At 41.0% G+C, this 20,654-nt stretch overlaps 1 protein-coding gene across 4 annotated transcripts in view; it reads left to right on the top strand.

Moving 5' to 3' along the window:
- Positions 1-18,447, top strand: part of WDR26 (WD repeat domain 26) — a gene marked incomplete at its 5' end in the record, with an annotated part of 41,603 nt that extends 23,156 nt beyond the window's left edge. For 2 of the 4 annotated variants that reach the window (XM_084793862.1, XM_084793861.1), the window contains 6 exons: positions 1,913-2,032; positions 4,204-4,349; positions 5,657-5,735; positions 6,777-6,906; positions 9,023-9,208; positions 13,832-18,200. In XM_084793862.1, the coding sequence (XP_084649988.1) occupies positions 1,913-2,032; positions 4,204-4,349; positions 5,657-5,735; positions 6,777-6,906; positions 9,023-9,208; positions 13,832-13,857 (687 nt within the window). In that variant the 3' untranslated portion in view covers positions 13,858-18,200. Of the gene's footprint in view, positions 1-1,912; positions 2,033-4,203; positions 4,350-5,656; positions 5,736-6,776; positions 6,907-9,022; positions 9,209-10,017; positions 10,201-13,831 lie in introns of all 4 variants that reach the window. The other 2 variants (XR_014781409.1, XM_084793860.1) reach the window with 2 other exon arrangements.
- Positions 18,448-20,654: the final 2,207 nt, after the last annotated feature.

The following is a 20,654-nucleotide window of genomic DNA, read 5'->3' on the forward strand; positions in this document are numbered from 1 at the left end:
GATGTAAATGACTTTTTTTCATCAAGAGTTTTTTTCCTCTTTCCAAGGAGGCAAATATAGTCCTACTAGAGACAGAATGACTGGCACTTAGGTTCTGTACTTGAGTCAGGTTTTAGTTTCTGGACAGTGGTGGTTATAACTGTTCCTGTGCACTGCTTGATAAGTTATGGCTTTTTCTAGAGGGTTGGTCTTTTAAGAAGCCTGAAGATAATAGTCATGGCAGTGCACACCGTAATCCCAACACCCAGAGAGACAAAGGCAGGTAGATCTCTGTGAGTTCAAGGCCAGCCTGGTCTACAAAGCCAGTCCAGGGCAGCCAAGGCTACACAGAGAGACCCTGTCTCCAAAAACAAAACAAGGAAAGACATCCCCCCCCCCCAAAAAAAAGAAAATCCTAAGCCTGTTTGTGTTTTAGGATAGGTTTATAATCACATGGCCTACACTCACTGCTCTGCACACAATAGAAGGGTAGAGCATTGATGTCCCAGCACTCACTGTTAAAAGAAACAACATATTTGTTGTTAAAAGTAAATGCCCACACAGGCTTGGTGGCATGCGCCTTTAATCCCAGCACTCGGGAGGCAGATCTCTGTGAGTTTGAGGCCAGCCTGGTTTACCAAGAGAGTCCAGGACAGCCAGAGCTGTTACACAGAGAAACTTTGTCTTGAAAGACCAAAAATAAAGAGACTACAACGGTAATTAAATAGCCAAGAATAAGGAAGAGTTGGAGAAGGATTTAGATGTTGAATTTGGTGTTCTATCAAATTTGTTCTTTTTGGTTTCTTTGTTCCTCTCATATAAAGGAGGCATCTAGTTTCTATTTTGTGCCTCTTGTGCCTTTATTACTTGGCCCCAGCTTTCTAATCATACCCTTTTTCCCCACTCGTTTATTTTTACTTTTGATTACCCATTTCTCACAGGAAAATTAAGCCCATGTACTTTTTATTATACTAAGGGCAGCTATTACCTCTCAGATCCTGTTTCTAATCCCTGAACAAAATGGAACAAGACTAGATTAAATGGTATGTGTAATGTCTCCTAAGTTGAATAACTTAGAACCTATAACAGGATGGCTGAGATTTTAGTGCTAAACGAGCTTGCTTAGATGAAAGCAATAAAGAATGCTATGCTGAACAGTACAGAAATTCTTTCTGTGTTCTACTTTTAATTGAAATAAAATTACATATTAGAAAAATTAGTCTTCCTTGCCCATCTTCCCTGCTATATTGTGAACATTTGAGTATGAAATTTAGCATAATTAAATTGTTCTTAACATGTTTTAAGGGCATAGTTTTATTACCCATTAATTGTATTCTTAAAGAATTATTTATTACATCCAGCACAGTGACACACGCCTGTAATCCCAGCACTCTAGTGGGCAGAGGCAAGAGGATCTCTGAGTTCAAGGACAGCCAGAGCTACATAGAGAAACCCTGTCTACACACACACACACACACACACACACACACACACACACACACACACACACACACACACACACCACTTTCCCACAAATCGCTTATTGCATTAACAAGTTTTAAGATAAAAATCATAAGGAATTTAGACTGGGAGGGAAACTCAGAAGGATGTAGGTGTGTAGCTGTGGCCTTTTCATTGTCTTGATTGTGGAAAATTACCTTAGTTTACTAATATAATTTTTTTAAAATGAGAAATAAGTTAAATCTTATTTTATCATATCTGAACTTCGTAATTTTTCTTTGAGTGCTGTCGTCGTCTTTCTGGTGAGGCCGGTGAAACATGTTTCTATGATTAGGAAAATACTCCAGCTACCTTCCTGCCCTTCTCCTTTCTCTTCCCCTCTCTTCCTTCTTTTTTTCTTTTTTTTTTTTTAACATAATACCCCTTAGAGAGGAATCTTGAACATCTCATCCACAGTTTTATTTCCTTGTAGACGGGAGAATTGAGAACAAAAATGAGCCAATCTCATGAAGACAGTCTGACCAGCGTAGCCTGGAATCCAGATGGGAAGCGCTTTGTGACAGGAGGTCAGCGCGGCCAGTTCTACCAGTGTGTGAGTACTGAATGCCTCCGCGCCAGTATCTGCCTGATTAAAAGTAAATTGAAATTTTGTTTGCTTTTAATGCTTTTTTTTTTTAAATTTACACTTGCCAGGCATGGTGGCACATGCTTTAAATCACAGCACTTCAAAGGCAGAGACAGACAGATCTCTTGTTCTACAAGCTAGCCAAGGCTATACAGTGAGACTCATATTTAAAAAATAAAATAAAGTAAATATGGAGATTCACTTTGACACATACTTTACTATCCTCTTAAATGAGTATTTACTAGAATTTTGTTACTTTTTCTCCTTCTGTTTCCCACCCACCACTCCAGACAGAGTTTCTGTATAGCTGTGGCTATCATGGATTCACTTTGTAGACCAAGCTGATCTCAAACTCAAAGTAATCCACTTGCCTCTGCCTCCCAAGTGCTGGGATTACAGTGTGCGCCACCACACCTAGCTCTCCTTCGTATTTTTAATACCCTTTCAGGTATTCATGAGAAGCATAGAATTAGCTGGATATGGTGGCTGTAATACCAGCATTTGGGAGGCAGGTAGATCTCTGAGTTTTAGGCCAGGTCTACATAGTGAGATCCTGTCTCAAAAACAAAGATACTAATTTATTGGACTGAAAGGTTCAGCAATTTCTTTGGAATGGGTTTAGGCCTTCATAAATAAAACATAGCTAGCCTGTGCCTATAATTCCTACACTTGGGAGGCTAAGGCAGTAAAATTGCAAAGAGTTAAAGGGTAGCCTGGCCTTCAGTGAGTTAGATAACAGCCCGGACGAAAAGTGACACCACCCAAGAAATCTCAAGAAATAAACAAAAATAAACAGTGTTGGTAGGATGAAGATGTAGCTCAGGTAACAGAATGTCTGGCTAGCGTACACAGCGCTCCAGGTGTGCTCCCCAGGACCCAGGAAAACTGGGCGTGCTGTATACACCGTAACTCTAGCACCTGGGAGGGAGAAGCAGTAGGATCCTATGCGCAAGGTCAGCCTGGGATATGTGAGACACTGTGTGGAGTAACCACAAACAAGAATGCTGAATCTGAATAGACTGAATAGAAATAAAAGTAATAAATACTGGAGCTGAAAGGATGGCCCAGCAGTGGAGCATGTAGTTCCTTCCACAGGACAACTTGGGTTCCCAGCACCTTGTTGGGTCGCTCACAACCACATCTACCTCTGTTTTCAGAGGATCCAACATCTCCTCTGGGTTCTGTGGGTAACTGCACCCATGTGCACACACCCTCATGTAGAGACACACACACACACACTTTTTAAAAAAAAAGATTTATTTATTCAGTATTATTATATAGTGCTCTGCCTGTGTGTACATCTGCAGGTCAAAAGGGGGCATCAGGTCACTTTGTAGATGGTTATGAGCCACCTTGTGGTTGCTAGGAATTGAACTCAGGACCTCTGGAAGAGAAGTCACTGCTCTTAACCTCTGAGCCATCTCTCCAGCCCCCAGACACACACTTTAAATCAGTAAGTCCTCAAAAAGGTGATGAGTGAATGACAGAATTTTTTAGTCATTTAAGTGATCTCATGGTTCTAATAGATGTTTTCAGATTATTTTCATTTTTTTTCCTCGCTGTATTACCTTGGGTGTTTATTTAGATAAACTATTTGTAGTTGATTTTGTTTTTGTTTTTTGAGACAGAGTTTCTCTGTGTAGCCTTGGCTGTCCTAAACTGACTTTGTAGACCAGGCTGGCCTCGAACTCACAGCAGTACGCCTGCCTCTGCCTCCCGAGTGCTGGGATTAAAGGTGTGCGTCTTCACCGCCCAGCTGTTACATGTAGTTGAATAAAGCAGACTTCAATGGGCTATGCAACAGGCCTCTTTCTTCTGGGTAGGTCATTTGATATACTTAAGGCAGCTCCCTGGCATTCCAGTTCCAGTGTCTCCTTGGGTAGCTGGTATAAGTTGCTACTTTCCACTAAGATAAAGCTTATAGAATTCATTGTGGTTTATTTTAGCAGGTTATAAGCTATTAATTGTCCTTGTTTTTCATTACCTCAGTTTTACATGTTACAGTACAAACCTGTAGTCAAAAGTCCCACTAGTTAAGGTGTTTGTCAAGCTATCCTCATAAGGCATTGCCAAGCATTTATTTCAGATCTGTTTTCTGAGTTGTTTTTTGTTTGTTCGTTTGTTTCTTTTCTGCTTAGGACCTGGATGGAAATCTTTTGGACTCCTGGGAGGGGGTGAGAGTGCAATGCCTGTGGTGCTTGAGTGATGGGAAGACTGTACTGGCTTCTGACACACACCAGAGAATCCGGGGCTACAACTTCGAGGACCTTACAGATAGAAACATGTAACTATTCTTTTGTTTCTGATAGTGATGGTCTAAATTAGCCAGGCATGGTAGTGCTTGCCTTTAATCCCAGGACTCGGGACACAAGCAGGTGGGGATCACAGTGAGTTCCAGGCTAGTCTGGTCTACAGAGTGAGTTCTAGGACAGCAAAGGCCTCACAGAGAAACCCTGTCTTGAAAAAACAAACAAACAAACAAACAAAAAGTGGGCGGAGGGCAGCGGATGGAAAGATGGTTCAGTGGTTAAGAACTGACCGTTTTCTGTTCTTCCAGAGGCCTTGAGTTCAGTTCCCAGCAACCCATGGTGGTTCACAACCATCTATAATTTAATTTGTTGCCCTCTTCTGGTCTGCAAGTGTACATGCAGATAAAGCAATCATACAGACAAATAAATGCTCTTAAGGGCCTGGAGAGATGGCTCAGGTTAAGAGCACTGTCTGTTCTTCCAGAGGTCCTGAGTTCAATTCCCAGCAACCACATGGTGCCTTACAGCCATCTGTAATGAGATCTGGTGCCCTCTTCTGGCCTGCAGACACACATGCAGGCAGAACACTGTAAACATACATACATACATACATACATACATACATACATACATACATACATACATCTTTTTTTTTTTTTTTTTTTTTTTTAATGTGTATATGCCAGGCATGATGGCAGAGGCAGGCGGATCTCTCTGAGTTTGAAGCCAGCCTGGGCTCTGTTACACAGAGAAACCCTGTCTCAAAAAAATATAGTTGGGCTTTTTCAGAAAAGCAATATTTTTATAATTTATTTTTATTTCATGTGCATTTGCCTGCATATATGTTTGGAGTTAAAGACAGTTGTAAGGAGCCATTTGAGTGCTGGGAATTGAACCCAGGTCCTCTGGAAGAAGTCTCTAGCCCCCAGAAAAGCAATTTTCTTTTTTTATTTTGATTGGTAATTTCAATTGGTATTTAGGTGGCCCTTGTTAACTCATTCTGATCGACATATATAAGGGCAAAAATGCCATCTAAACTGTAGGGGTTTTGGTTTTTTTGTTTGTTTGTTTTTTGTTTTGTTTTGTTTTGTTTTTTAAGTTGTTTGGGGGGGGTGTTTTGTTTTGTTTTTGGAGACAGGGTTTCTCTGTATCCTTGGCTGTCATGGACTCGCCTTGTAGACAAGGCTGTCTTCAAACTCAAAGTGATCCATCTGCCTCCTGAGTGCTGGGATTAAAGGCATGCGCCACCACACCTGGCTAAGATGTATTATTTTATAGTCTCTCATATTTGAAATTCTTGACTCTTCATTTGCTCTTCCTGACAAATTGTTTTTGATTACAGAGTACAAGAAGATCATCCTATTATGTCATTTACTATTTCAAAAAATGGCCGATTAGCTTTGTTAAATGTAGCAACTCAGGTATGTTTGGTTTTTTGTTTTTTTACAACTTTTAGAAAAATTCAGCTTAGTGAAAATCTACTTTTGTAGTTTTAGTAAATGTGTTTAGTATTTAAATGTGTAGAGATTAGCTATAAGTTAATTGAAATACTAGCATTTTGTACAAATAGAAAATAAAAATACTCTAATGAGTAAAGGAATTTTCACAAATTGCTGTAAATTCTATTGAGACTGGGTGTGGTAGACCACACCTTTTGTCCCAGAAATTGATGGGTGATTTTCTCTTGGATTTAAGAGCAGCCTGTTCTCTAAAGCAGTTCTCAGCTAGCTGGGGCTAGACCAGTGGTTCTCGACCTGTGGGTTTGGAAGGACTCTTTCTCGGGGTCACCTATCGTATATCCTACATACCAGATATTTACGTTATGATTCATAACAGTAGCAAAAACACAGTTGATGAGTAGCAACCACAATGTGAGGAACTGCATTAACAACTCACATTAGGAAGGTTGAGAACTACTAAGCTGAGTGCTGTATATGCCTGTACTCTTAAGAACTCGGGAGGGCCAGGTGTAGTGGAGGAATACTTAACTGCTCTACAGCACAAGTTCCACGACAGACAAACTCTTGTAACTAAAAAAAAGAAGAAGAAGAAGAAAAGAAAGAATTAATTTGGGAAGATATATCAGTTCTAGGGGAGCCTGGGGCACACACTGAGATTATCTTTTAAAAAAGAAAAACAAAACAAAACAAAAAACAAACAAACAAAAAAAAAAACAGGCTGGAGAGATGGCTCAGAAGTTAAGAACACTAGCTCTTCTTCCAAAGGTCCTGAGTTCAATTCCCAAATTCCCAGCAACCATATGATAGTTCACAACCATCTATGAGATTTGGTGCTCTCTTCTAGTGTTTAGGCATACATGCAGGCAGAGTGCTATATAAATAATAAGTAAATCTTTAAAGAAAAAAAAACCATATAGGTTATTAGAACCAGCCCAGGCTATATAGGGAGACCCTGTCTCAAAAAACAGCAACAAAACTTTTTTTGTTTTGTTTTTGTTACAGGGAGTTCATTTATGGGATTTGCAAGACAGAGTTTTAGTAAGGAAGTATCAAGGTGTTACACAAGGGTTTTACACAATTCATTCATGTTTTGGAGGCCATAATGAAGACTTCATCGCTAGTGGCAGTGAAGGTAAAGTATTTCTGTCGCTGTTGGTTCACATAGATTAATGAGTTTAAAGGCCCGTAATTCTCTCCCAGTTTTTCATGGTGGCAATATTTCTCAGTAAGTCTAAGATGTGAGATTAAATATGTTAGTTGATTATCCAATACATTCTAAATGTTACTTTTTGGGTAATGGCTTGAATTCTTGATGTTTTTGTTGTGTTTTGTTGTTTTTGTTTTTGATTGCTTGTTTATTTTCCTTTATGTTGCTGGTGATGGAACCCAGGACCCCCAAGCTGCTGTTTGGTGGCTAAGCCCTCCTTACTGTTACAGATCAGTGGTACCTGGTACCTGCCCTAACCATGAGTTAAAAGTATGCTTGATGTTTGAATCCAATCAAGATTTGTTTTAATCACTATACTTTTATAAGACTTGGGTGCGTTCTCTACCCCACCCTACCCCATGGGACTGGTATTTTTCAAGGATTGGTAACAGGTGTGCTGGTCATAGTGGCACTTGCCTTGAATCCTAGCACTGTGAAAGCGGAGGCAGAGACAGGCAGATCTCCATGAGTTCAATGTCAGCATGGCCTACAGAGTAAGTTCCAGGACAGCTAGGGCTACCCAGAGGGGGGGAAACCCCAGTATAGAGGAAAAGTGGGACTGGAGATTTGACTTAGTAGGCATTGTATTTGTCAGCACACCCAAAGTCCTGGGTCAGTCCCTCACACGGTGAACCATGCATGTGGCTCACACCTTTAATCACAGCGCTAGGGGTATAGGCAAGAGGTCAGAAGTTCAAGGTCGTCCTCTGCTACATAGCAAGTTTGAGACTGTTTGGGCTACATGAGACCATCTCCAAGGGCAGTGAGGGGTTGAGGGAGAGAAAGACTGTCTTTCCATAGGCATATATTTGCCAGACTGATGCAGCACACAGAACAGTCAGCATAAACCTTGACGGCTGCAGGTCCTAGTTTTGCCTCTTCATCAGCAAATATCCTTCCCGAACATGTGTTCTCACAGAAATGTGTCACCTCCCAATTCTGGAGTCGAAGGTGAATATCTGTCATCACACCTGTAATGAGCAAACCTGTGCTCATCCATTGAAAACACAACTAATCACCAGGTTTGGTGTGCCTGAGCCTTGGCACTTGATACTCAGGGGCAGACACTCTAACCAGCAGACTTTCACATTGACCTCTTAGTTGGCCAGTAGATTGTCACAATAAACAGCTGGTTTGTCCTGGAGTTCTGGTCTAGTTTATAACCGTTATCAGCTAGCTATAGTGAATTTGATTTTTTTTTTATGGGCCCTTTATGAGATGATCATCTTCCAGAAACTATACATAAAGTACAGATACAAGGTGGTTGTCTGCAGTAATCCCTAAACAGGGCTACAGTTAAGAGACCTAATTGCATTTTAGATGATAAGAGTTGGCTTAACTTCAGTCATCGTCTGCATAGCATGAGAGAAGCTTAGTACTTACTCATAGCATGGTGAGAATTTAATTACACAAACAAAGTTTTTAGTACTCTGTAAACTCCCAATAAATTTTTGCTCTAGTTGTTGCTGTTTCAGTTTGGATACCTTGGTTTTTCCTGTCACCTAATATCTTCACAGAATGTATTATCATCTCTGTTCTGGACTAATTTATGTTCAGATGCTTTTGTTGTAATTGGAGGGTTTTTTTGTTTAAAAAAAAATTTTTTTTTTTACTATGTTTTTGTGTATGTCTGTGTATGCATGCACGAATGTGAGTGCAGCCACCCACAGAGGCCAGAAGAGGAGCCACCTTATGTAGGTGCTTGGGACTTGAACTCTGGTCCTCTACAAGAGCAGTAAGCACTCTTAACTGCTGAGCCATCTTGCCCCAGATTGTAACTATTCATTAGTCACCTGTGGACAGACTATTGCAAATAGTTGTTGTGATTTTAGACCTAGTTGCCTTGAACAGAAAAAAAGTAGAATTATTAACATAGCTTTTCACAAAATTAATTTATTAAACTATCCATATTTTATTTTTTCTTCCTGTAAGTTGTAATATTGAAGAATCCTGTTGTATGTATAGTAAATGATAATTTATGGTCAGTGATTTTGTTAATAACACTGCTTTCTAACATTTCTCTGAATTGCTGTACATTCAGATCACAAGGTTTACATCTGGCACAAACGTAGCGAACTGCCAATTGCGGAGCTGACAGGGCACACGCGCACAGTAAATTGTGTTAGCTGGAACCCACAGATTCCATCCATGATGGCCAGTGCCTCAGATGATGGCACTGTTAGAATATGGGGACCAGCACCTTTTATAGACCACCAGAATATTGAAGGTAAGGCCATACACAGTCCTTGTTTTCTGCAGATGAAGCATTGCTCTGATTTAACAATACTTATACATAACAATTGAAATGAAACGGGACATTTTTTATTTCATCAATCTCACTTTATAGAAATAACTTAAGAGATCTAAGAAAGTAAACTAGTATAATATAAATGTATATATAAAAAATAAAAAGAGTATTTAATTTAAAAACTTTTAAGTAAGCTAGAACGTGCTGCCTTGTTTGCATCAGGTTAGCTGGAGTAATAATCACTTTTAAGACCTTTGGGTTCAGAGATGGGTCATTGGTAAGTGCTTCGCACATAGTATGCAGCTTTGAGTTAAGACCCCAGACCTCATGCTGCTAGTGAAGAGCATGTGACTCTGTAAAGCACATGGGAGGTGGACAAGTGGGAGGACCCTCAGAGCAGCAGGCCAGCTAGCTAGCCGCGCAAGGACTGACACCCAAGGCTGTCCCCTGATGGCCACACATCTTACCACCTGCATGCACACACTCACAGATCTTTTAAGATGGTGTTTCATCCTGCTATATAAACGCGATATTACATGAAACATACACGGGAAGTATGCAATGTATAAAATTGAGAAACTTAGCTGCAATGATCAGAATTTTGGGGTTTTCTAATATGTTAGCACTGTATAGCTTACTAATGTGAACTGTGTGTCTGAGGGTGAGGAAAAGAGGAAGAAACCAAAATTTCCTATGCTGCCTATGTGCCAACTAGCATGCTCAGAGTATATTTGCTCTCACATATGTTCATGGTCTTGTAAGAGAACATTTTTATTTTCATTTTATAGGGAAGGAACCAAAATATGGCAGACCTCGTTAACTTGTTGAATGCTGCCATTTCGGCAAGCCTAGGTCTGGAAGGTTTTTCCCACCACCTTGATACTTGAAGATGAAGAAAGTCATAAAGCTAACAGCTGAGGAGAAATTCTTGATTAAATATAATAGTACTAGAGAGAAGTAATAAAGTTTATGTAAATATCTTTTTTTTTTCTCAAAGAGAACAAGTAAAAATGTCTCATTTAGAAGGAAATAACTTATTTACAGATTGTTTTGTTCAGTGTGTTCCTCCTAAATAGTTGGTGTTTTTGTTTCGTTTTTCTCGTGTGTGTACCGTGTGCCCATGCTACTTGACATGCGTGCTGGGAACCAAATGCCAGGCCTCTGCGAGAGTGGCAGCTTGTAAAGCCACCTGTCTCTCTGCCTCCCACCGAAATGATCTAGTAAGAAAAACGTCCAACAGTTTTAGCTTTTAAACAAAAACCAAAGCCGTGCAGATGAGGCTGGAGCGGCAGCAGAGCAGGTGAGCTGGAGGCCAGCTGGTCCACAGGTCAGGCCCTAAGGCTGCCAGATCTACACAGAGAGAAACCCTGTTCCACAGGAGTGAGACTAAGTACTGAGCAAAGTCACCAGGGCTTGGGAGCCTCTTTCTGTGGGGTCACTCACAACCTGATATTCCTGGGAAGTCAACCAGGGACAGAACTCCTTACTTCTGGTTGTGCTGTCTAGGTCTCAAGGCACATTCTCTAAAGGCCGATCTTTGGAGGTCTGTGTCTATAATTATCTGTATCCTCATTCAGAGTATGATTGTAAAAAGTCAGAAAGTGCTGGGCATATCCTGGCAGCCTCATCTCATGGGGAGTGCTGTGTTACACAACAGTCAGATAACAGGTGCTTTTTGCCAGGCCTGTAGGAGAGGCAGAGGCAGGCGGAGCTCTGTAAGTTTGAGGCCAGCTTGGTCTACAGAGTGAGTTCCAGGGCAGCCAAGGCTGTTATACAAAGAAACTCTGTCTCATGGGGGCGGGGGCACCTTTTTACTTGGTGACTATAGTTACTGTGATAATTCACTTCATCTGGTGTACCGAATACTGGCTGAATTGCAAGATCAGGCTCAATTCAGCAACTTCGGTTATGCTACACCAACATAGGTCTAACCCCAAAATGTGATCATTTTCTTTCTTTCTTTCTTTCTTTCTTTCTTCCTTTTTTTCTTTCCTAAGATACATAGAGAAGGGCTTTATTTGCAGGGTAGCAGGAATTTAATCAAACAAGCCAAATCCCATGTCATCTGACTACTCAGACTCCTCCTCCTCTTCTTTCTTCTCTGCTGCTGCAGGAGCTGCAGAGTCAGTGGCAGCAGAACCAGCCCCAGCCCCAGCAGCAGGCACACTGGGGAACTTGCCAACACCTGAGCAATGACATCCTTAGTGTTTAAAGGAGGTCCCTTTCATTTCAGAGAAAAGGACTACTTTTTGAGATATCCTTCTCTCCCTCTCCCTCTCCCTCTCTCTCTCTCTCTCTCTGTCTCTCTCTCTCTCTCTCTCTCACACACACACACACACAATGAAATTATTATTTTTCTAATTAAATTGTAGGAATTTGAAAGTATAAATGGGATAAAGATAACACTGAAAGACTTGTAGCAAGCCTGTGTGGTGGCACACGCCTGTAATCCCGGCATTTGGGAGGCAGTGGCAGGTGGATTGCTGTGAGTTCAAAGCCGGCCTGGTCTACAAAGTAATCCAGGATAGCCAAGATCTCACAAAGAAACCCTGTCTCGAAAAAAGAAAGACTACAGCATAAGGCGTTATATGTCATTTAATACTTAAAACCATATAAAGCCGGGTTTCTACATTTATGGTGTGTAGGAGGGTGACAGAAGCACTTGTTACATTGAGGTCCATAGAAAGGTGCTAGAGTCGCTTTCTTTCCCTCATGTGGATTCTGTTGATTGAATTCTGCTCTTCGGGGTTAGCAACAAGCACTTTTTCCCGTGGTGCCATCTTACTATCCCAATTAAAGTTTGAGGGTTTTGTGTGTGTGTGTGTGTGTGTGTGTGTGTGTGTGTTTTCAAGACAGGGTTTCCCTGTGTAGCCTTGGCTGTCCTAGACTTGCTTTGTAGACAGGCTGGCCTCGAACTCAGTGATCTGTTTGCCTCTGCCTCTGCCTCTGCCTCTTAAATGCTGGGATTAACGGCGTGCACCACCATGCCCGGCCCCAATAAGTTTTTTAAATGAACTTATTGTTATGTGTTATGGGTGTTTTGCCTGAATATGAACCTATACCACATGTGTGGTGCCCACAAAGGCCAGGAGACGCCTTCTGACCCCCCTGGTACTAGAGTTAAAGACTTTAAAAAGCCACCATGTGCATGCTGGGAACCAGGATTCTCTGCCAGGACAGCCATTGTTTTTAAGTGCTGACCCATTGCTCTAGCTTCTAGCCCAACAATTTATTTTAAAGAGAAGTTGCTGATCTTTTGTGATAAGTTACAAGACTGATTGCCTTGCTTTCTGGTTTTTGTTTGTGTGTTGCAGTGTATAAAATGGAATAGGATAAAGTATTTATACATCCTATATAAGGTACACGAACCTTGAAAACAACATGCTAATGAAACATACCAGAAACAAAAATATGCCCGATATATCACGTGCTGTGATTGTATTTTATACTGAAGTGATCTTTACAGACCAGAGAAGTGGTTTGGTTTGTTTGGTTTTGGTTTTTTAACACTGGGTTTCTCTGTGTAGCCTTGGCTGTCCTGGACTCACTTTGTAGACCAGGCTGGCCTCCAACTCACCTGCCTCTGCCTCCACCTCCCAAGTGCTGGGATTAAAGGCCTCCACTATCACACCCAACCTTGTTTTGTTTTTTTATAAGGATGTGTGTGATTGCTACAAGATGGTGAAGTTGGTTTAAATTTGCATTCTGATAGTGTAAAAGCTGTGAATATACAAACTGTTAAATATTTTAAATGAGTTATTTTTATGGTATGTGAACTGTATCTTTTTGGGGGTTCAGTTTTGATTTTGGTTTTTTGTTTGTTTTTCGAGACAGGGTTTTTCTCTGTAGCCTTGGCTATCCTGGACTCACTTTGTAGACCAAACGGGCCTCAAACTCAAAACAATTCACCTGCCTCTGCCTCCCTGAGTGCTGGAATTAAAAGCATGCACCACCACGCCCAGCAAACTATATCTTCATAAAGGTCATAATTGCTCCCAAATGGAGCCGGATGATCCGGCAGACTTGGAGCTTCAGTAGCTGAAGGAATTGAGTACACAGTTAAAATGCACAGCTATACCTTGTACAACCCAAGTTTTTCTTTAATCTTTTTTTGCTGTAAACTGCCAAGATTGTCTTATTCTAATTATCTCAAGGTTAATTTTAAAAATAGGGAATTCTGTCAGGAATAGCTACCCACATCTTTAACCCCAACACCCAAGAGGCAGAGTGCTGGTAGATCTCTGTGAGTTCAAGACAAGCCTGGACTGCATAGTGAGTGCCAGGCCAGCCAGAGCTTCACAGTGAGACCCTATATCAACCCCTCCCCCGAAAAAAACAGTAACATAGAAATAGGAAATTCTAACGTTATTTGTTTCTTTTTCTCCATTATTCAAAATAATTACAAAGTTAGACTTTATTATATATAACCTAAAAACTGAGGGGGACAGGTTGTTTAATGATTATGAAAGTACAGGAATTTGTTTATTGTTACTTATTCTGCTGTTATTTCTTGATGTAGATTTTGAAACTTTCTAACTGATCTTTTTTTTCCCCTCCCTTCTGTCTTTCTCTCTCTGCACCTTTCATCCTGTCTTCATTCAGAGGAATGCAGTAGCATGGATAGTTGATGGCGAATTTGGAGCAGACGACTTCTGTTTAACTTAAAATTAGTCGTATTTTAATGGCTTGGGATTTGGTGCAAACAAACATGATTGATAGCTGGACAGACATGCTCGTCATGAAAAAGAACCATTTCTGAAGCCCGATTGGGGCCAAACACTTACACCTTGCTTCATAGTAACCAGTTGATGAAGCACGTCGTTAGAAGGTTGTTGGACACCATGTTGAATTATCCCCCGTCGGTTGTGAAGAACTGTGCTACATTCAGGCTTACCCATTGAACTCAGTATATATATTTTTCCCTCCTGCCTTTTGTCTGGTGGGACACCATTCTTGTTGCTCTTCTGTGTAATGAAGTTCAAATGCTTGTTTGGAAACTTTATTTAACAGTTTAGAAGGCTTGATAGGAAGAGTTCATTAGTCTGAAGAGTGTACATTGGACAGGAAAGAACCTTCTTTTGTTTCTCCAAATCTTTCCGCCTTATTTAGCTTGAGATCTTTGCAGCTTGGTTCGTGGATTCTAGCCTTGCCCGTTGCGCAGTATATACTGATCAGATGATAAACCAGTGAACTATGTCAAAAGCACTCTCAATATTACATTTGACAAAAAGTTTTGTACTTTTCACAAAGCTTGTTGCCCCGTAAAAGGGTTAACAGCACAATTTTTTAAAAATAAATTAAGAAGTATTTATAGGATTAAAGTGACTTCATTTGTATACATTTGGAATCTAAACCAGCCTAAAAAGCAGCTTCCTCTGTGACTCAGATACACAGTGTAATGCTGCTCTTCTGGAGTACCACCTGAGACATGGCATGGTCAGGGACAGTGCTCAGAAGGAAAGCCAGACAGACACTTTGAAGGTTCCCTTTTTTATTTTATTCCGAAGGAACATCAGTCTTGATACTGAAGAAATACATCAGCCATCAGTCCAGGTTTTCAAGAAAGCTTGTTCCAAGTTCTTCTGGACTTGGGGGAGTCTTTTTCTGTGTGATGTAGCAAAAGTTGAGATCAGAAGATAGGCCCACTTTGGGGATCCTAGAGTAGTTGGATCTTAGAAGAGTTCAGCAGGCTACAAACATATGTAAACTGGAATTAAAATCCGAGTCGTTTCTCCTAATCGCCCTTAATGTCCAACATGTAGGGATACTTGGATTTAAAGAAGATCCCTTCTCAGCTTCTCAGATGTTGCCATACTGAACCTCACTCAAACTGGTGCTGTGGACAGTCTTTCCCTCCCCCTCCCCTTTTAGTTTAAGGGACCGGTTCCTTTATAGGAAAAAAAGACTTCTCATTTTGAAGACTTTACATCTAACATAAGCCTGATATTTGTGGCTTGTTTTAAGCCCCATAACTGCTGGGTCTGACAGTCTCTCTTGAAATTCCTATTTTTCAGTAGAGGGTATTCAGGGTGACCACAGCTATTGGGAAAAGAAGTGAGTGGGATTACCTCCAATGTAAGATCCTCATGAAGGAAAAACATCTTGTACCTACTTGCCCTTGAGGCGAAGCCACGTCCATTGCATTCGCACCACGACACACCCCTTCAGAGCTAAGAAAAGACAGGCTTGCCTTGAGGAATCTTTCCATTTGGTGGTGGGGGCAGGAGGGTTATATAGGGAGAGAAAAGTCAGGAACAGGGAGAAGAAAACACATTTGGCCTTAAGATAGTGTTTATTCTTCCAAAGCCCATAGTAAGGAAATGACAGATTGAGGCCGGCAGATTGTATGTAAAAGGTTCCTTTAAGTTTCATTTTGCAAAGACCACCACTTTAGAAAATCAGAGAAATCCTGTTTTGATACTCCTAAGTTAAAATAATATGTTACCGTTTATCTGGTACTTTATTTTCTTGACTAAAATTACTTTTCACTTTAAGCTTGAATAAAAATTTTCATTCATAATTGTATATAATTAAGTGGCAACTCCTCTTTACCTCAGTGCAGGTTAAACTATATTTTGATTGATACACACTGAAGCCATTAATATATACACCCCAGTCTCTACAGTAACAATCACTAACAAAATGTGGGTGTAGAACTCCACAGTTGTTTGCAGATGTGCTTACGTTGTACTACATGGCACGCCAGTGATGTTCCCTGACGTTTGTGTTCACCAGGGCACTTTGGCACTCACATTCTGCTAGTAGACCCACTGCACCTAGACCTGAGTTTTCACAGTGCTTCTGCAGTACACTTAAAAACATTAGAAGTAAAAACGCACCCTGAGAGTGAAGGACATTGTACACGAACATAACTCGTATGAAAATGGAGTTACAACTATGCAAAGGTGTTTGTAGCAGCTAGGTAAGTTTGGTCTCCAGGTCTGTCATAACTGACAGCCTCCTATATATACTGGTACTTGACTGTGCCAATTGGCTGTAAGCGTCCTTTTCATGTATTTGCCATGAAGTGATTGTGGTAGGAAGGTGGGAAAGATTGTGAGAAACCTAGGGTTTATGATGGGAGAACCTGGTGGCAGGATTTTTCTAACCCTTAGCTACTAACTGAAAATCTCTGACAATGTGATAAATAAAGGCTAAAGAGTGAGAATTCTGTCAAGCCAACCACAAAATACTAACCAATGTATAAACTGAAAAGTACCAATACTTTTTGCACATAAATCAAAATAGTGGAGAATTTTTGGCTCCAAAAATCAGGTTTGTAGGCTCAATTCCATGTGCTTAAAATGTTTTTCTTGTTAATCCATTGATAAGGGCTAGAACAAGAATGAAATTAAATGTCTTTTTCCTCTGAATAATTGGTTATTAGTGGTAAAGTGTCGGAGTTGGGGATCGCTGAGGTTGGTTTGTGGGTGGTAATAAAAAGAATTAGAGTGGGGGTTAGGTGGGGGAATGACAAAGCTTCACGTGTGGGTTTTGTATTCTGTTGCTCTTCCTGCCAGCTGTATTTCGTTGCTCGTTGCTCTCCCTGGCAGGATAAATGTGTTCTAGTAACCCAGGTAAGTAGTTAAAAACAGGGAATCTTATTTGCAAACATCCCCATAAATTGGCCATCTTACTGGTGGGAGAAAAAGAAGATAATTCTCTGACTATAATTAAAAGCAGAGCAATCACTGTTTGTCACTGTTTGTTAGAGAAAACCCAAGCAGTAATTTGGCAAGATGAGTTGATTAGAACTACTCTGCCTCCACTGGCGTCTGTGGCATTAATAGAAAATTCTTCTTTCCCACCCCTCCCCATCTTGACATTTTCTTTTTTAGGATGTTGGTTTCTGCAAACAAGAACTGACCCTCTGCCTCCCAGTGGGTAAATGTATCGCACATCTCTTGAAAGGGAACATGCCCATGTCATTTGCTTTACAGCAGAAGAGTGGGGAGGAAAGAAGATAATTTGTCTTAATATCCTTTGTGTCCATTTAAAAAATATATTTTTACTTAGCAATTTTACTTCAGTGTCTCTTTAGACTTCAACAGTTCTCCCCTTGTGTTGCTGGCCAAAGCATTACCTCCATTTCCAAAACCATACCTGACTTCACTTAAACAACTAACTTAAAGAGGTGAATTTGCATTTACACTTAGACACTTTGTAAAAACAGGGTGAACTTAACCTAAACTTTGCAGTGTTGAGCTATTGTTACAGTAGCTGCCCTAGAGTTGCAAAAAAAAAAAAAAGCTGTAAAAACTATCCCCTATCTACTTAATCCAGATAACCTGGATTTAATGGAGTTGAGAGAGAGAGAGAGAGAGAGAGAGAGAGAGAGAGAGAGAGAGAGAGAGAGAATTTGAGAAAGAACTTGAACTTGATTTCATAAAATATTCTAGAAACAATTTCTAGGTTGTCATTTTTACTGAAAGTCTTGTGCACGTGTAAAAGTGCCCTCTTGAGTTTAAGGTTTGGTTAATACTTGTCTATTTTTATAAGAATGAAATTGTGTCCCATCTTTAACTTAGACATTATCAGGATCAATATGCTAGAATTTAATGATAACATTTTTAGGCTCAGAGGGGGGCCAAATGTTATTGGCCCCCTGAAAGAGAGAGGTGGGGTGTGTGTGTGTGTGTGTGTGTGTGTGTGTGTGTGTGTGTGTGTGTGTGTGTGTTTTGAGGGGAATAGATCACAAAAGCATGTATGTGCTTACAAACCAAGCTATAGAGATCCCGTGAAGACCTTGGGTGTTGCTCTGGAGATTTCTGAGTGATGGCATTGTGGTGCAATGGAGCTAACAGAGCTGTTGGTGTGGAGCAACAGTTAACTATGTACTGATGAAATGTTCCCAGAGGATTGCGGTCTTAAACTTTGGGGTTTGCTTTTTTTTTTAACTGCCTCTCAGATTATATTTAGTAGTTTAAATTCCTTTGTTTTATTATTTCATTAAAGTATAAAAACTTCAGGTCTCATATTTATTTTCACTTGTTCTACTAATTATTTACAAGACACCTTTTGGTTGACATTTATTTTATAAATGTGTGTTATATTAAATGTCTTTAATTTTTTTTTTGTTTGATTGAAATTATAGTAACTTCGATTTGCTTTACTGGGATTTAAAATTTCTATTTTAATTATACCTTTTCCATGTCAGTGCACAGCACTTGCCCAGTCCTTGTATTCCCTTCTCTCAATTCAATAAACAGAATGAATAATTAAGTGATTCTTGTTGAATTACATCTCAAATACTAGATTGCTGAACTGGTGGCCACATCTTGACTTGGGAAGGAGTCTAAGGAAGGAATCTTTAGTGTACTTGGAGCCATTGTCAGTCCAGTCACGGGTAAAGTTAGACTCTGTGCTTGGATTGGGGGTGGGTTAAGATTTCAGATTTTCTAACCAACTTTCAGATCTCTCATTACAGAGAAAAACCATCCAGATAGCTCGGCAGGTAAAGATGTCTAGATTAGTAAGTCTAGGACAGCCAAGGCTACACAGAAACCCTGTCTCAAAAAAAAAAAAAAAAAAGAGAGAGAGAGAGAGAGAGATGGTTATTGCCAAGCCTGATGACCCAAGTTTGTTTACTGGGACCTACATGAAAAAAGAAGACTGACTCCTGCACCAACATGTCCCCCTCACTGCCTGAAACTAGAGGAGGGGTGGAACCCCGGAGTGGACCTGCAAGGGAGTGAAGCACCAGACAGGCAGCTCAGACTCAACCATCCTTCCAGCCCCAGAGAATTTTTGTTGTTACTGTCTCACATCTACATCTCAAATAACAAGCTGGGTGGTGGTGGCACAGGCCTTTGATCCCAGCACTTGGGAGGCAGAGGCAGGTGGATCTCTGTGAGTTCAAGGCCAGCCTGGTCTACAGAGAGTTCCAGGACAGCTAGAGCTGTTAAAAAGAGAACCCCTGTCTGGGGGTGGGGGGAAGAGTCTCATATAGCTGTATAGTATCCTGCCACTAATCCAGGGATTGGTGTTTACCATCATAAGATTAGACTGTACTACTCCAGTGATGACACAATTAGAAGCCGAGTTGGAGGGACTGACCACCGATTGCATATGTATATCTACTTGGTTACTATGGGATTCTGACAAACTTATTACACCCACAGTGCCTAGTGTATTCTAGCCCCTGTGAACAAGCCACTTAATCTTAGAAATGCAGTCAGTTTATAAGGCATATACTATGTATTTCCTAGCTGAGGGGAAGCAGGTATGAAACTGGTAAAAAACTACCAACTGTTTAATCCCAGCACTTGGGAGGCAGAGGCAAGTGGATCGCTATGAGTTCAAGGCCAGCCTGGTCTACAAAGTGAGTCCAGGACAGTCAATGCTACACAGAGAAACCCTGTCTCCAAAAAACAAAACAACAACAACAAAAGAAAAAAAACTTCTGGCTAAGAAACAGGGTTATAGAGGCTGGAGTGTAGCTTAGTGTAGCACTTGCCTGGCATATGTAAAGCGCTGAGTTCAGTTCTCAGCATTAAGAGTACTGTCTGCTCTTCCAGAGGACCTCAGTTCAACTCCCAGCAACCACATGGTGGCTCACAACCATGTGATCTGATGCCCTCTTCTGATGTGCAGGTGTACATGCAGATACACAAAATTAAATCTTTAAAAAATTAAAGTAGATTCTGTACAGAGGCAGTGGCTCAACAAATAAAAGCACTTGCCTGCCTTATAAGCCTGAATTCATCCTCCAGAACTCAAGACAAGCTGGCTATAGTGATGTATATCTGCAATCCTAGTAAGATTGAGAAGCAGAGACCAAGAGTGACCTGGAAGGTAGCTGACTAGCTCTCCTGGGGTGTGCTGGGCAGTTACAGAAACAAGGTGCTCCACCTCCACAAGACGGAGGGTGAGATCTGACCCCACAAAGCTGCCCACTTGGGGGAGGGGCATATACAGATTTGCTACAGAGGACTTGGCTTGTCCAGTGGCTCTCTGTTGGCAGCAGCCGTAGCAGTTAATGTGTTGCCTTCAGTTAAATGATGTTCAACTCAATGCTGTCTGTGGAATAAGCAGGCCCTGGGTAGATCGGTTCCAGAGACATCAAGGTCTAGAAGGGAACCACCCACAACTGGATCCAAGTCCTCTTCCTTTGAGAATGAGCAGTTTGAAGCAAGCTTTAGGAGTGGATAAACTCCTTTGTTCAAGTGCCAGACAAGAGTAAGTGGTTTTGGAGTTAATGGAAGTAAGATGGGGTCAAGTGTCCTAAGTTGACAGCACAGGCCCTGGGCAGTGAACAGAGAGGAAGAGATGTCAGGAGAGCCATGGAATAGTATGACATCTTACTATACCAGGCCTGGGGTGTACAACCCAGTGGTAGAGTACTTGCCAAACAGCACTGCAGAAACTTAACCATGACCTTTCGATAGCTGGGCCTGTAATCCCAGCAGGGAGGCAGAGGCAGGTG

This window comes from Acomys minous (genome assembly GCF_964271855.1).
Source record: "Acomys minous genome assembly, chromosome: 1".
In the NCBI taxonomy this organism is placed as follows: Eukaryota; Metazoa; Chordata; class Mammalia; order Rodentia; family Muridae; genus Acomys; species Acomys minous.